Below are 15623 nucleotides of genomic sequence, written 5' to 3'. Positions count from 1 at the left end.
GTACAATAGAGCGAGTAATTGTAACAGGTACAGGACATGTTTAATAGAGGTGCTTTTTTTTCTTTCTTTTTTTTAAAAAAAAAAAAAAAAAGTCTGCCTTTCTTAGTACAAAGGGACAGCAGAATCCAACAGCATATGTTCATAATAATCCTCTGGACAACTGAACAATGTTTGCCAATATGCAGGTTGTGATTCTTCTCAGCAGTTCTAAGACTGCAGATGGGTACATGCCACTGGGACCCAGAGTGTGAGCCCCCTTGGCAAAATATTGGCACGTAGGCTAAAAATGATCAGTCACACTCTCAAGCTCTAATGACAATACTGACTAAATCTTCCTTGACTCAGGTGAAAGCTTAGACACTTTGCTCAGTATATATCGGTACATCACGGAAGCTAAAATATATGCAAGATGAATCCCCCTCCTAATGTCTAAAGACTTCTTGTTATAGATCTGCAACTTCTTCCTTCTGCACAGGAATCACATAAACAACTGTGGCATAGGCACTCTGCTGAACTTTTCCTGCATTCTCTTACCTTCTATCTCTCTCTCCAGATTCAAAGGAGCCTCTGATTCTGACCTTACCTAACATTAGTGAACAGGAAAGAGTTGGCTCAGTTTCTATCCATGCTACATGGCTCAGCTTCTATCCATGCTACATTACTCATCCCACCATCTACAAAGACACATAGTCATTCGTGGCAACACTGATCTATAGTATGAACTTCAACAATTGCATGAACAGCAGAATTCACAAGTCACCTTACCGAGTTGCCTTTTGCTTCTCAGGTTTTCTCCCCAAGAATAAAAAAAAAATGACCGATAAGGATGTGTGAAGGAACAATACTTAGGATCATCTTCACATACTTCATTTATTCAGTTGTACGAGAGAAGAGTAGTAGGAATTACAAGGAATGCAAAAAATGATCTGATATCTCAGGTAATTCTTTTTCTCTGAGAACATAACTGCCATGTTTTCTCTGATTACTGAAGTTGCTCCTAAACGATTGACTAGTTTGGTAAAGAGTACTTTTATCAAAAAAAGCTGCAAATGGCAGCATTACTGACAGTGCAGCTGGGAACAGAATAGTCATTATGAGCCTTAAAGACTGATGTTTCTTCCAGCTGTCAAGCTCTTATTAATAAAGCTACCAAGGCTATCAGAGACTACCAAATATGAGCAAATCCAGAACAGACAAGCCTGCTGGTGTTTATGATCTAATATCATGACAAGAACAGGGGATGTTACAATGTATTGACAGTTCTTTCCATTGACAACAATTTGTAGCTCTTGTTTTGTATACATCTGATTTTTCACAGCCCATCACTCCTTTCTCCCAGTGCTCTTTGCAAATTTAGGATTACCTTTAGTCCATTGCAAAGTGACAATCTGGGGCACAGAAGGAAGTAATTTGTGTCTTGAAACTTGCCCTTTAGCATTTAGGAAGTCATGTTGAATACTGCTACACAGACCCAGTTTTTCTGAACCTCCCCTGCATATGTGTGTCTGTTTCAACACTTGTCCAAGAACATGGACTCAGGTACACACATATAACAGTTTCTTTCTGTTCCTACTTCCATATGTATGCTTATGGAAATTTTGTTTGTTTTTTAAAAACTTCTGTCCTTCCTGGTGTGTGTACACTCTTCAGTCTATTGGCACACCATTTTCTCCCAGATTGATTTATACACTATGCCGACGGTTGTTGATCATGGCCACAATGTGTGACAGATCCAAACTTTTCATCATAACCTCCATGAACTCCTCGTCTTTCCTTGCTCCTTCCACAAATTCATCCAGAGAAAGTTCACCTGTGTCAGGCACAAACAGAAGACCTCAGAATCATGCCGATCCACATTTGAACAGTAAAAAAAAGTACAGTAATCTGACATTAGGGACAACATGGTATACATACACTGTTCTCAAGCACCAAGAGGCCTGAGAGTCATTTTAATTTTATTTGAAACTTAGCCAATATCCAGGAACTCCAACTCTCACGTTTGTCCCTTCCAAGGGAAATATTTTGTACATTCAAGGGAATAATTTTATACATTACAAGAAATACAAGAAGTCTATGGCTAAGGAACAGGGTCATAGATTCCTATTTATAAGGCTGGATTAGTATACTTCTTTTTGGTGTAACCTGTCATACTGCTAAACCTGTCCCATAATTGCTGTTTTTCATGAAAAAGTGAAGTGACAGTAGGAAATTGTGCCAGTCAGAAATAGGTTTTCTGCCCTAGACCAATAAGACCTTGTTAAGGGAAGCAGCTCAGCAGAATTCTTCTGGAATAACAAGAACATATGATAAGATAAGCACATGAAGTAGCAAGGAAAGAAGTACCTCTCAGAGACATGCAACGATTACAGTGCCACTGAGTATCTTTTGGCTGACTGGTCCATAGCACTTAAAGTACTTGCTGTACAGCCTGTAACAGTCTCAGGGAAGGAATTCAGAACTTCAACATTAAATTCCAGTTCTTCCTTCTCCTGTTGCTGAAAGAGTTAGGAGCAGCTGGGAACACCTGATAGCCCAGCCCACTTCTACTTCTGACATAAGTTACACAGAAATGTACAAAAAGGAAAGAAAAAACAAACCCTACAAAACTATTGTGGAGAAAATGTAGCTAAGAATTAGTACCAGGGAACAAATTCTATAGTAGTGATTATGTATGATTCAAGGAGAAAAGTGTCTTAGCAAAATTCATGAAAACTGGATTAATGTAACAAGCAAATATAAAATGAAGAACCATAAAGTTCAAGAAAGAAAACATGGATCTCTCTCTTTAGCACTGAGACTATCTAAGTAGGATGACAGACATAGCATTCTCACCATCTCCGTTCACATCAATTTTGTTGAAGACTCTGTTGGTGAACTCTTCTGCACTAGTTTCATGGTCACCACCATTGATAGCCCGAATAGCCTAAAAGAAAAAAGCAAGAATGGGAAGCTGCCTATTGACTCCCAGAACAATAGACTACTTCATTGCAGCCTGTCGGCATAGATTCAGAACAAGGTAGTCATGCATGGTACCTTTCCATGCCATAATCATAGGAAAAACACAGCAGAAATCATTTGGCCTTATGGTTTGCACTGAAGGGTATGAAAGAAGAGTGCTTCTGGAGCATGTAATGAGCAGTTAAAACCAGAGGACTGCCCTAAATCTGCTTAGGTAGAGCTTAGGCACTGCAGATATGGCAGAATCAGGATCACGGCCACTTACCCAGACACACCTAACTTAAGCCACCTATATTCACAGATATAAGATGACCATCTGTGCTACCTCTCAACAAAATAAGAATATTGATAGACACATTTCTGGAGACCAATTTACTCTGTACTGAGAACTATTAGATGGATATCGTGAATGTCTCTCTACAGATGCCCATTTCAATGCATCCACTGCAGCCAAACCGTGCCAGATCTAAAACTAGATTATCATTTTTCAGGTGTGAAGTGAAGATGGAATAAATTACCCCTTCAGAATCTGACAGGTTAAAAGCAAAACATTCAAATCTATCTGTGAAGCACTGGATATAAAAAGATCACTCGCAGCCCTTTGGGATTTCATACTCCACACAGAAAATCTTGCTAACAGTTCATATTATCTAGTATCATTGCGAATGCTATGCATTTTTTAAGTATTCCACACATTAATTGATTGAGAAAAAGCATGAAAATACTCTATTTTCTGTGTGAATCTTCCTAGATTCCTCTGTAGTTAAACATGATACAAAGACACAATTTAACTTCCTTACATGCCTTGTTCTTTTGATAATCCACCTTCTAGTACCCTATGGTGCACTAAGCTCAATAAACACTGTCAAACATTCTTTGCATTTGACATTCTGAAATTCTTTACTATGAGGGCAGTAAGAGAGGTTGCCCAGAGAAGTTGTGGATGCCCTGCCTCTGGAAGTATTTATGTCCAGGTTGGATGGGCCTTTGAGCAATCTGGTCTGGTGGAAGGTGTCCCTGGCCATGGCAGGGGGGTTGAAATTTGATGATCTTTAAAGTCCCTTCCAAACCAAGACATTCTATGATGCTATGCAGTAATGTGGTAAAGAAGACTGCTAAGTCTGCTTATTGGACTATGAGATTGTAGGGAAATCTGCTAAAAAAATGCTTTTATAGAAGATGTCAACCATGATCATCCATGTGAGGAATGTCAGAAGTCCTACTTGTGTGGTGGAACTTCTCTTGGAGGGGAAGGGAGGGGAGGGGAGGGGAGGGGAGGGAAGGGGAGGGGAGGGGAGGGGAGGGGAGGGGAGGGGAGGGGAGGGGAGGGGAGGGGAGGGGAGGGGAGGGACCGCTGGAGACTCACCTTAATGATGTTCAGCAATTCATGTCGATCAATGCAGCCATTGCCATCTACATCATACAGTTTGAAATACCACCGCAATTTCTGTTCCATCTTCCCACGGAGAACAAGGCTGAGGGCAGCCACATATTCCATGAAGTCAATATATCCATCCTGTGGCAAAACAAAAACCAAGTTGTGACAGGAACAGGGGGAGTTGTGTCTCTGGAGCTGCTTTACCTTATTCCTGTGTAGATTTACAGCTAAAAGAGAATAACAAATGTCACAGAAACGCATATGTATGTACAAGCTTTAGAACAAGTATATGTACACACACTTATTTTCTGGTCGCCTTTAAGATGTCCTAAACATCTGGATTCCTGTACTTATGATCTATTACATGTCTAGGATACTCTGTCATCACCAATTGCAGATAGAACATGTCATTCCTTGTGGCCAGTGCTCTTTTTACAGTAAGGGTTCGTAATCCCTAGATTTTACACTGACTAAAATTTATATTAGTTAAGACAGAAAAAAATAAAGTGCATATGTTCCTCAGTTCTGAGTAACTACTTCAACACATTGCAAAAGAAAAAAATGAAACTTTTATTTACTGAGGTATTTAGGCAAAGTCAGATGCCTTTCTGGAATACATGTAAATATATGTAAAATGCAAATGTAGGTAGACTAGCAGAGCACTACTGTTTTACAGCAAGGACCACAATATTTTAGAATATTCATTCAGGATCATTGCCATATACCCATTACATGAGTTTTTCATAACTTCATTGAGCAAAATAACAGAAAACACAGATAACCAACTTTCAATATGGGAAGGAGAGGATAATTGTAATTTACAAAATAGCTCAGTTGAAAATTTTTATTCTTTGCCCTCAGCAGAGTTCTCAGAATCTGAATGTCCATGTAGGTGATTTCATCCAGTGTCGATATCTGTATTACTGCAGGGTGGCTCTTCCCCTGGGTGCTTTTGTTCCTTGACATTGATTATAAAATGAAGTTAGATTAAAAGGCTTTTAACAAGCTAAGATTAACTGATTTAGGTCCATCCCCCCTGGTTGTCACACTCCTATTTCATTCCCCTTGAAATCATTTTCTTCGGATGATAGCTCTTTATCTTGATATGATCTCATTTGAATTTGAAACTTTTATTAAAACATTGTTCAGTGCCTAACTTGGAGCTCATGAGGAACTTTGAACAGTGCAACATTTTTGAACAAATATTCAAATCCTTAAACTTCTCAAGAAATGACAGAGGTAAAGGGAAAAGCTTGTGCAAGAACTGTAAATGTGTTGGTTTAGTTTATAAAACTGCTTCTCATCACTATCCTGGGCACTGAGAACATTAGAATGAGAAAGAATATTATTTGATGTCTGCAGTCACTTGCAGTCATTACATCCACCACAATATCTCAGCAATCCTAATGGAGTCTAGCTGCTCCTCTCTTACCTTTCTGTAGTAATTTTCCAATATTCTTTAGCATTCCTTAACTCCATATGCCTTCTTACATTGTCCAAACTGCCATTCCTTCCTCAGTCCCCAGCCTTTCCTTCTTCAAAATTTACCCTGAGATTTACCACCTGTTTCACATGTCTCAGCACCCAGTTCCTCCTTGATTTGGGCTATTTCAGAATGTTGGAACAAGGAGCAGAGCTGAATTTTCCTGTGTTGCTGTATGAGCAAATTTATCTGCCATTGAGATTGCAGGCCTGCAAGCACAGGATGAAGTACATACAGATAAAAAAAAAAAAAAAGGCAAAAATAAGGGACATTTAATGATTAAAGACATTATGGGAGCTACTGTTTTTTACATGAGACAGCCAGAGGTCACCTGTCACAGTGAGAAATTCTACCTGCCTCCTAGCTGCTGCTATGTGCTCTACCTCCTACTGCTGAGGAGAGCCATTGAGACAGATTGTCTCCCCGTGCAAGACTTATTTCATCTGTGAAATAACTGGAAATTACTTCCTCTACAAATGTTATAAAGATTTCTATTGTCTTTGAATCATGTAGTCTCTACTATCTAACATGCATATTTTTGAAGAATAGTAAAAGGCTTTAAAAGCTCTAGATTTCAGCATCATCTCTTTCTATTAGCATTTTGCTAGTCAAACAAGGCCAAACCAATTAAAACACTATAAGGAATTCTTAAAATTCAAAGGTGAACTTGAACAAGGCAGTTAGATAATGCGGTGCTATTACCTATGGTTGTTATCTATGCCATTATCTATACATGTTAACTTGCCCCTTACATTCTGCTACTTTACATTGACATCCCTCAGCAGTTTTGAAAAAATAAAAAATAAAAAAAAACACAGGGACTCCCAAAATTTGCAGGACTTGCTTTACTTTAATCAGTACAAGGCATTTCATTTTCTTGCTATGTAACTCACCTTATTCATATCAAATGTGCGAAACATCTGCTCAATGTATTCATTGGCCTGTGGATCCAGCCCTCGAAGCCCAAAGAACTGTTTAAATTCATGCTCTGTCAGCTGTCCAGAAGGACACTCCGTCATGAACTTTTTGTACCAGTGGTGGATCTCAACAGCCTGCAGATCATCCACTGTGGAGCTGCTATTGTTCCCCATATGTACGTGTGTTCAGAAGAATGGATGTTATAGGAATGATCCTCTTCGTCCTGTAGCTCTCACAGCAATGCCCGTTTGCTCCTTTCCACATTCAACATTAGACTTAGATAAGTAAAGATCTAACCTTCCCCAAGCCAATTATAAATGTTAATCTTCTTAAATGCTGATTTACAAACCTGAAAGTTTCAATGATACAAACAGTCTTCTTAGAATGGAAAGAAGGTGTGAGATAATCTAGTAAATCACTGCTATTTCAGGAGACAAATCAGAAGGGGTGAGAAGGTTAAGCAGATACATCAGGAGCTATACTGGTTTTGTACACTACCCTATTTTTAACATTAATATAAGTACACATGAAGATGAGAGGAAAAAGCTACAAGATGGGGGGTTTGATGTGAAGATCTGCTCCTCTAAGTGAATTTGAGAGTCTTCTCAGCTAGAGAACTTGAATAATTTAGAGTATAGGACCAAAACAATTCACATAAATGTCTCCTCATAAGAATTAGGCTATGTGGGAAAAATAACTCATCTCCACACACATGAAGGGGCACAGAAGAACAACAGCAGGTGAGGGAACCAAAATAATCTGATCTGGCTAGCCCCAGAAACACTACAGAGCGGCAATCAACCCATAAAAGACTCAACTGCACAAACAAGAAGGAGCAAAATGAGACAATAACAGGGAGGGAACCCCATTAACCTAGTAAGAGAAAATAAGCCCCTGCCTCAGCTTCTCCTAAGGCTGTCATAGGGTTCCCATCAGTCCCATCAGCCTGAAGGTGACACCCCTCACCATGAGTCAATTGTCAGAGTACCTTGCTGACTGGAGAGTTACTGCACAGGAGCATAGAAAACATTGTGGGTTGCATGGCAAGCACACTGGGGGGATTGCACAAGACTATGAGATGGTTAGGGGAGGAACCAAGGGTAGGGAAAGGGATGGGTCTAGGTGGTCTGGGAAGGAACAAGCATGGCAAAATAGTAGGAAAATGGACTAAAGGGGCTGGTTGAATGTAAACATTGCTGTTTAGTATGCATGCCCTGCACCAGATCAGCACAGTCTTTCCTGACTTCTTATTGAACTCTAGAGTTCTAGGGATGCTTGAAGACTCTTGTCTTCTAATTAAACATTCAGGGATCTTGGAGTGCTAGCTGACAGCAGGCTCAACATGAGCAAGCAGAGTGCTCTGGCAGCCAGAGCACTCAGTTGGGCCTAGGAGCATGGAGCTGTAGCAGCCTCACTTCTATCAGGACAGGAGATCTGACAGCTCCTAGCAATAGCACAGAAGAATCAGAGACAATTACCTGCTTTACTTAGGAATGGTTGCAATTCCAAGTTTTTTCCTCAAAAACTGGTTTCTGTTAAAACACAGTAATAGTTTATTTTTATAGTGTAATTTCCTAACAAACAACTCCTCAAACATAAAGACTTTTTAATAAAACACAGAGAAGTAATTTTAGATGATGAAACAATTAACAGTACTAAACAATCCATGTACTTATCTTTTATGGCTAGTATTGTATAACAATGTAAGTAGTACATAAATTCACTTTCTCAGTGTAGTGGGTTTACGTGGCAAGGTTTTGGTAGCAGGGGGCCATAGGGGTGGTTTCTGTGAGAAGGATCTAGAAGCTGCCCCATGTTTGGGAAGGGCCCCACTGTTTTCCAGAGCTGAGCCAATAAGCGATGTTGTTTCGTGCCTCTGTGAGAGCATATTTAAGACAGGGAAAAAAAAAACGCTGCGCCACACAGCAGATGGGAGAGTGAAAGTGAGGAACGGCCTTGCAGGCACCAAGGTCAGTGTAGAAGGAGGGGGAGAGGTGCTCCAGGAGCCGGAGCAGAAGTCCCCTGCGGCCTGTGGTGAGGACCATGGTGAAGCAGGATGTCCCCCTGCAGCCCATGGAGTACCACGATGGAGCAGGGTTCCACGCTGCAGCCCGTGGAGGAGACCACGGTGGAGCAGGTGGCCCTGCACCGATGGAGGCTGCCGCCTGCGGAAGACCCCTGCCGGAGCAGATTCCAGGCCGGACCTGTAGCCCGTGGGGAGGAGACCACGCAGGAGCAGGTGACCTGGCAGGAGCTGCTGCCCGTAGGGGAGCCAGGTTGGAGCAGTTTTCTCCTGAGGGATGGACCCTGTTATAAGTTGCCCCCTTAATTAATTTTCAGAGAGCATTGCATTAATAATAGAAAGGAATTTATTGAGTAAGCAACAGCAAGCAAAACAGCGCTGGGCGGCCGGGGAGTCTCGGCTCCGCCAACGGCGCGCACCTCACCCCCGCCAGGGTCCCTTTTTATATCTTGGTAATTCCAGGATTATGCAGCACATCCTGGTATATTCTGCGACTGCGCGCGCTGTTGCTATGGGGTCGTCTCAGTCCCTCTGGTGGTCGTGAAGATGAAGGCCATAGTCTTCCTCGGCGTTGTGGTTCAACTTCTTTTTTTTATTTGGTCATGTTGGCCCAGCGTGAGACAGGAAGGCAGGATGTTGATACACTAGGTTAGCAACTTATCAGGAGATGGTTACATGAGCTTTGCAGCAGTGTCTTTAAACAAAAGAGGCAACTGAGATGCAGAAGGAGAAAAGAGGGGGCGGTTCTCTTTTTTGTTACATTAAGCAAAAGAATTTTCATAGTGTCTAGCCAAGCATTATACAGCTCCTTACTTCAGCAGGGAGTTTTCACAACTCCTCTTCCTCAAACAGAACTCCTTGTTTTTATAATACAAAAGACAATGAACAAACATTTATTGTGTATTACAGACCCCGTGGTACGAACCCATATCTGGAGCAGTTCTGGAAGAGCTGCTGCCTGTGGGAAGCCCATGCAGGATCAGTTCATCAAGGACTGCATCCCGTGGGTGGGACCCCACAGCACAGGGGACGAGAGTGACCGAGAAGGAGTGTCAGAGAAGTGCTGTAGACTGACCATAACCCCCATTCCCCTGTTCCCCTGCACCACTTGGGGGGAGGAGATGGAAGAGGGTGGATGGGGGGGGGGGGAAGGTGCTTTTGGTTTCTTTCCTTTGTTTCTCACTTCTCTAGCTTGTTAGTAATACACAATAAATCTTACTATCTCCTTATGCCAAGTCTGTTTTGCCCATTACAATAATTACTGCATGATTTTCTCGTCCTTATCTCAACCTTTGAGCCCTTTTCACTTATTTTCTCCCCATTCCTCATTGAGGAGGGGGAGTGAGAGAGCAGCTGTGGTGGAGCTTGGCTGCCCACTCGAGCGGAACCACAACACTCAGGAGCGTATTAAATCAATGCAACAAAACTATGCATAACAAATGTTTCAGTTATTTACACTGAAGCATTATATAATTAAAAAAAAAGAAAAACACCACAACATCATTGTGACCGTTCAAAAATGTTGGTGTTAGTGAATGTAGCGAGATACTATTGGAACTGAGCCCTGAAAAATATCAATGGTAATTCATGTAAGACAAACATAAGTACATGAAGAAGATAGCTTCTGTCTCTGTTAGAAAACATTACTAAACATTCTTAAACTTAGACTGCAGTGTCACATTCAAAATCTTGTTTATGGGCAAAGAGGAAGAACACTTTATGTAAGTATGTAAAGCCAATAATTTATTATTAGTGTAATGGAAATTTTAATAGTTTAATTCAAGAATCGTCGTAACTCTAGATCTAAATACAGAAAAAAAATAATATAATGTTTGAGTACTTATACTCAGGTAAAAGTTGTACTAATAGCAATGATACAATCAATATTGCAAAACACACATATGGTTTCAACAATATTTCTGGTTTTACATTCACCAGACCACTGCTCTGGGTCCTAAGGTCTGCGGTTCACTGTAGTGTTAGCGGTGGGGAGGTGTCATGGTCAGTTGTCAGCATCTTGAGCCCTTCACTGGGAGGAATATGATATCCTTGTTGATGGTTTCCTTCACCTTTTTTCCCTTTCTTCTCTTTCCTTCCCCTTAGGCTTACTTATCTACATTTTGGAACCTACATTACACCTTTCTTCACTGATCCACAGCTCCACTACATCTGAATTTATTTGGTATGGTGCCCTGCACACGTATCAAAACCTGTTTTGTCCAGCTGTACATTTTTAAACTAATCATTAGTTACTTGTTTATAGACAAGGAGTCTCCAGCACTGGAGCCTGAGCCATACCTCTTGTTATCCTGCACCTGTTCTCTACACCAAATACTGTCTCTACTTCTCAAGACCTCAGCTGGTGTACCAGACCTGTATTTCTCTACTCTGCATCTAACGTTAAGAGTTTTAAATATCTTTCTAGAATAACTGCTTGTTATTACTACCTATATGAAACTATAATTATAACCCACAAAGACAAACAAAAGTAAAACAAATTAGCCACAGACACCTGATAATTATAGAAATTGCTCTCACATCTTAACAAAGTGAAACAAAACCAAAGGCAGACCGCAAAGGTTCAGACAAGCCTCAGTCCTGCAGCCTGATGAGCTCAATACAGAGCCTGTGCTCTGTTCCTAGCTATAGCAATGCCCTGTTACATCGTGGTCACATCGGCAGCAGAAACACCAGCGTGTTCGAGCGTCTCCCCTAACACAGCCGGCAATCAGCGCCGAGCCTGAGCCGCCCCTCAGCGGTCAGAGCGGGGCTGGCCGGGGGCGGGGCCGCCTGAGGGGGCAGGCCGGGCGCACGGCTGGCCGGGAGCGGCCGGGGTCGGCCGGGGACCGGGCGTCCAAGCGTCGGGGTGGCCCCGCCCCCGCGCGCGGACGAGACGCACAGCCCCGCCCGCCGTCCCACCGCACCCCTCGGCACGCCTCAGAAAGCCCTGGCTAACGGGTTGCTTCCTCGTTACCGGGCGGGCCCGCGAGGCCTCCTCGGGATTGGTGGGTTTGTGCTGTGTGTCAGCGCAACCGCGGCGCCGAGGCGGATCCTTCGCAGCGATTGGCTGAGCGATGTCCTGCGCCCCGCAGCCGATTGGCTGTTCTCCGGCGGGTAGGCGGGGCCGGCCGGGAGGCGGAAGCCACGTCGGAGCGTTCCGGTGCTGAGGTGGCTGGGGGCGGGATCGGTGCTGTGGCGGCTCGGCTGTTCGGGCTCGCTGCGTGCTGGTTGCCGGTAGGTCGGTGCCTTCTGTCTTCTGGTGCCGTCCTGCGGTTGTGTGAGGTCTCGTGGGGCTGTCGCGCGGCTCCCGGTGGCGGACCTGGGCCGGTCACGGCCCGCTGTGCGGCGCTGGGCACCGCTGCCGGCTCTGGCGGGAGCGACCCCGCTGGTGTGTGGGGGGAATTGGGGCGGGATCGCGGCTCCTTGGGGTCCGGGGCAGTGAGGAACGGCCGGGTGGGCTGGGCCGGCGGCCGTCTCCGCCTTCACCGGGCTCTGTGGTCAGGCCCGGTCTCGGTACGCTGGTGCCTGCTCTACGACCGAGCCTCTTTTGTTGGGGGTCTGAGCTCAGTGCCCAGCTTTAACCAGCAGCGGAGCCCTTTCTGGGAAGGTTTCTGCCCTGTGAGCCCCGCCGGAGGCATAGCGGTCACCGTGTCCTCGCCAGTAAGTGCGGGACTGACGGGGCAGCCGGGAGCTCCTGTAGCTGCACCATCGTTGGGGCGCACGGGCGAACCGGCTGGCAGGGGTTGCTGCCGGCTCCTTGATACCTGGAGCTGTGGGCAGGCGGTGGTGGTTGGTGTCTGTTGCAGTCCTTCATTCCATGTTCCTTTTAGGGACCCTCAGCTCAGTGTGAGAGGTTTGTCCCAGGGCTTCTGTACAGCAACAGTGCTTTCAATGCCTGTTTGATTCCCAAAGGAGGGGAAAAAAAAAAAGAAGAATTAAACTTAATTTACATATAATACAGTTACAGTTGAATAAATCAGTTACAAATACTATCAAGGCTTTCATCGTTAGTTGATATGTAGAGGTAGAAATGGATACAACTATGCCTAATATATTGCAAAAATGGAAATCCAAGTCAGTGTGATACCAGAAGAGCAATATGTTTGTCTCTGCCAGCTGTACTGTTTACTTATGTGGGTGAGGCAGTGGAGCACAGAATAACCTGTGTACTTTTGTGCTTGTCTACTGTTTATAAGGAAATTGGCCAGCACTATGTAATGCTTTACTGCTATAAGCCCAGCTTTAGCAAATCATTTGATACAGTTTCCCACAGCATTCTCCTGGAGAAGCTGGTTGTTCATGGCTTGAACAGATGTACTGTTCTCTGGGTAAAAAAAAAAAAAAAATACTGTCTGGATGTCTGGGTCCAAAGGGTCCTTGTGAATGAAGTTAAATCTAGTTGGTGTCTGGTTTTAAGTGGTGTTCTGTTGTGCTCAGTATTGAGGTCAGTTCTGTTTAACATTTTTATTAATGATCTTGATGAAGAGATTGAGTACACCCTCAGCAAATTTGCAGATGATGCCAAGTTGGGTGGGTGTATTGATCTACCTGAGAAAAGGAAGGCTTTGCAGGGGGATCTGGATAGATGAATGCCATACAGTTGGATGTGGCCCAACAAGGCTGAGTACCAGCTGCTGTACGTAGGTCATAGCAACACCAATGCAGCAGTACAGGCTTAGAGAAGAGTGACTGGGAAGCTGTCCAGTAAAAAAGGAACCTGGGGGTGCTGTTCAACAGATGGCTGAACAGGAGCCATTGGTGTGTCCAATAAGGCCAGTGCCATCCTGGCCTGTATCAAAAATGGTGTTGCCAGCAGGACTAGGGAACTAGGGAGGGAAGGAATTGTCCTTCAGGACACAGGACAAGCAAGACTGCATTTCAAGTATTGTATCCAGTTTTGGGCACTTCACTGCAAGAAGGTTATTGTTGAGTCTAGAGTAAAGGCAGCTGAGAGAAAATGTCATCATACAACTACCTGAAAGGTTGCAGCAAAGAGGGTGTCGATCTCTTTTCTCAGATAATAAGTGATAGGACGTGAGGAAACAGTCTTGAGTTGCAGCAAGGAGGTTTAGATGGATACTGGGAAGAATTTCTTCATGGAAGGAGTATTTAGGTATTGGAACAGGCTGCCTGGGGGAGTGGTGGAGTTGCCATCCCTAGAGGTACTTAAGGACATGGTTTAATATGGTTTAATGTTAAGGGACTTCTCCAACCTCAACTATTACATGATTCTAAGTAAATGTGAAGTGTGAGCACCAGGCTATTTCTGCTACAAGTCCGTTGGGCTAACGTAAAGGACAGCTACCAGCTTGTCTGCTGCCTCTTGGCTTTGGGATGGTATTTAACGGTGTTATACTTATTCTTGGATTTAACCACAGGGAGAGAGCGAAGAGGATGAAGCCAAGCTCTCCAGTGGTGAGCAGTGACAGGATAAGAAGCAGAAGGCACAAACTGAAACACAGGAGATTATCTCTGAACATCTGGAAACACTTTTTTTTTTAACTGCATGGGTGACAAAGCAGTAGCACAGGTTTCAAAGACAGACTGCGGAGTTTACCTCCTTGGGAAGTCAACTGGGCATAGTCTGGAGCAATTTTTTCTGAGTGGCCCTGCTTTAGCATTGGAGTTGGACAAGATGACCCTTGGAGGTCCTTTCCAACCTCAGCCATTCTGTGAAAAAGATCCTCCTCTGCTCACTGTTCTCTTAGTTGCTGTATTTGGTCCATCAAGTTCACAGCTTTCTTGTACTGGGGAGACCAGAACTGGACACAGTACTCCAGTTACGGCTCTGCCAGTACTGAGTGGGGGGTAAGGGTAACACCTCACTCCTGGTGACACTCCTGATGCAGCCCAGAATGCTGTTTGTCTTTGTCATGAGGCTACGTTGCTGGCTTATGGTCAACCTGTTGTCCACCATGACCCCCAGGTCCTTCTTTGCAGAGCTGCTTTCCAGCTGGGTGGTCCCTAGCATGTGCCTGCAGTTCTTCCTCCCCAGGTGCAGGACTTTGCATTTCTGTTGGTTGAACTTCATGAGGTTCCTGTCAATGTGTTTCTTCAGCCTTTCCAGATCCCTTTGGATGGCAGCATGACCCTCTGGTATATCAGCACCTCTTCCCCATTGTGTGTTGTGAAAATTTGCTGAGGGTACACTCTGCAGTAGTATCGGCCAGATCATTTTGCACTTGTGGGTACGTTCTTGTGGACTTGTGTATGACCAGTTTGTGCTCCCTAACTTGGTCCTCTTCTGAGTGTAAATCTGCATTGCTCCAGACTTTCAGGCTGTTGTCAGGGGACTGGGATTCCTGAAGGTCTTACCTGTAAATGCCGAGGGGAAGAGGGCATTGAGTACCTCAGCATTTTCCGTGCACTTTGTCATCAGGACATCTGCCACATTTAGCAGTGGGCCCATGTTTTACCTAGGCTTCCTTTTGCTGTTCATGTATTTGCAGAATCCCTTCTTGTTGCTCTTTGCATCCCTTGCCATATTCAACTCGCCTGAGAAAATTATTTAAAAGTGAGTTCAAAAGACATGAATCTTTAAGACTTGAGCTCAGGTTATTAAACTCCGTGTCTATGCAAATAGGTACCAGCTCCTCTGTTTGCATTTTGAGTAGCCCGGTTTTGAGCCAAGTCTGGCAAGGCATATTACCTGTAGTTCAGTATCAGGTTATTTCAGTCAGTCTGGGCATAGGCCAGGGAATATTAAGTTTCTCCTCAAAGTCCATGTACAGATGCTTGAAATTGTAATTCCTGTAGACTGCAGATATGTGTTGAGCCCTGTAACACATTCTGCTTACAACAAATGCCTGCAGATGCCTAGATTTTATGTATTTTCCCCATGTATCTAATAGCACTTCTAATAA

At 43.8% G+C, this 15623-nt stretch overlaps 2 protein-coding genes across 7 annotated transcripts in view; one reads left to right on the top strand and one right to left on the bottom strand.

The window, feature by feature from the left end:
- Window positions 1-966: 966 nt before the first annotated feature.
- On the bottom strand, window positions 967-6910 carry LOC137850347 (guanylyl cyclase-activating protein 1-like). The gene is made up of 4 exons (XM_068670376.1): window positions 6713-6910; window positions 4325-4474; window positions 2833-2923; window positions 967-1810 (listed from the first exon to the last, which is right to left on the bottom strand). The coding sequence occupies exons 1-4, from the start codon at window positions 6908-6910 to the stop codon at window positions 1683-1685; spliced, it is 567 nt and encodes a 188-aa protein (XP_068526477.1). The 3' UTR covers window positions 967-1682.
- Window positions 6911-11622: 4712 nt separating this feature from the next.
- Window positions 11623-15623, top strand: part of GOLGB1 (golgin B1) — a 61698-nt gene continuing 57697 nt past the window's right edge. For 3 of the 6 annotated variants that reach the window (XM_068670251.1, XM_068670250.1, XM_068670245.1), the window contains exon 1: window positions 11891-11994. The gene's annotated coding sequence lies outside the window, so the exon portion shown is untranslated. The other 3 variants (XM_068670249.1, XM_068670246.1, XM_068670248.1) reach the window with 3 other exon arrangements.

The sequence above is a fragment of the Anas acuta genome, chromosome 1 (genome assembly GCF_963932015.1).
Source record: "Anas acuta chromosome 1, bAnaAcu1.1, whole genome shotgun sequence".
Lineage (NCBI taxonomy): Eukaryota > Metazoa > Chordata > Aves > Anseriformes > Anatidae > Anas > Anas acuta.
This window is presented reverse-complemented; position numbering and strand designations above follow the sequence as displayed.

What these genes read in the sequence shown, in the direction of transcription:
- LOC137850347 (XM_068670376.1), bottom strand. Translation starts at nt 6,910, where the DNA reads ATGGGGAACAATAGCAGCTCCACAGTGGATGATCTGCAGGCTGTTGAG. An exon ending in GCACATTTGATATGAATAAG is followed by an intron (nt 4,475 to 6,712) that starts GTGAGTTACATA and finishes GTTTTGCCACAG; the next exon opens with GATGGATATATTGACTTCAT. An exon ending in AATTGCTGAACATCATTAAG is followed by an intron (nt 2,924 to 4,324) that starts GTGAGTCTCCAG and finishes TTTTTCTTTTAG; the next exon opens with GCTATTCGGGCTATCAATGG.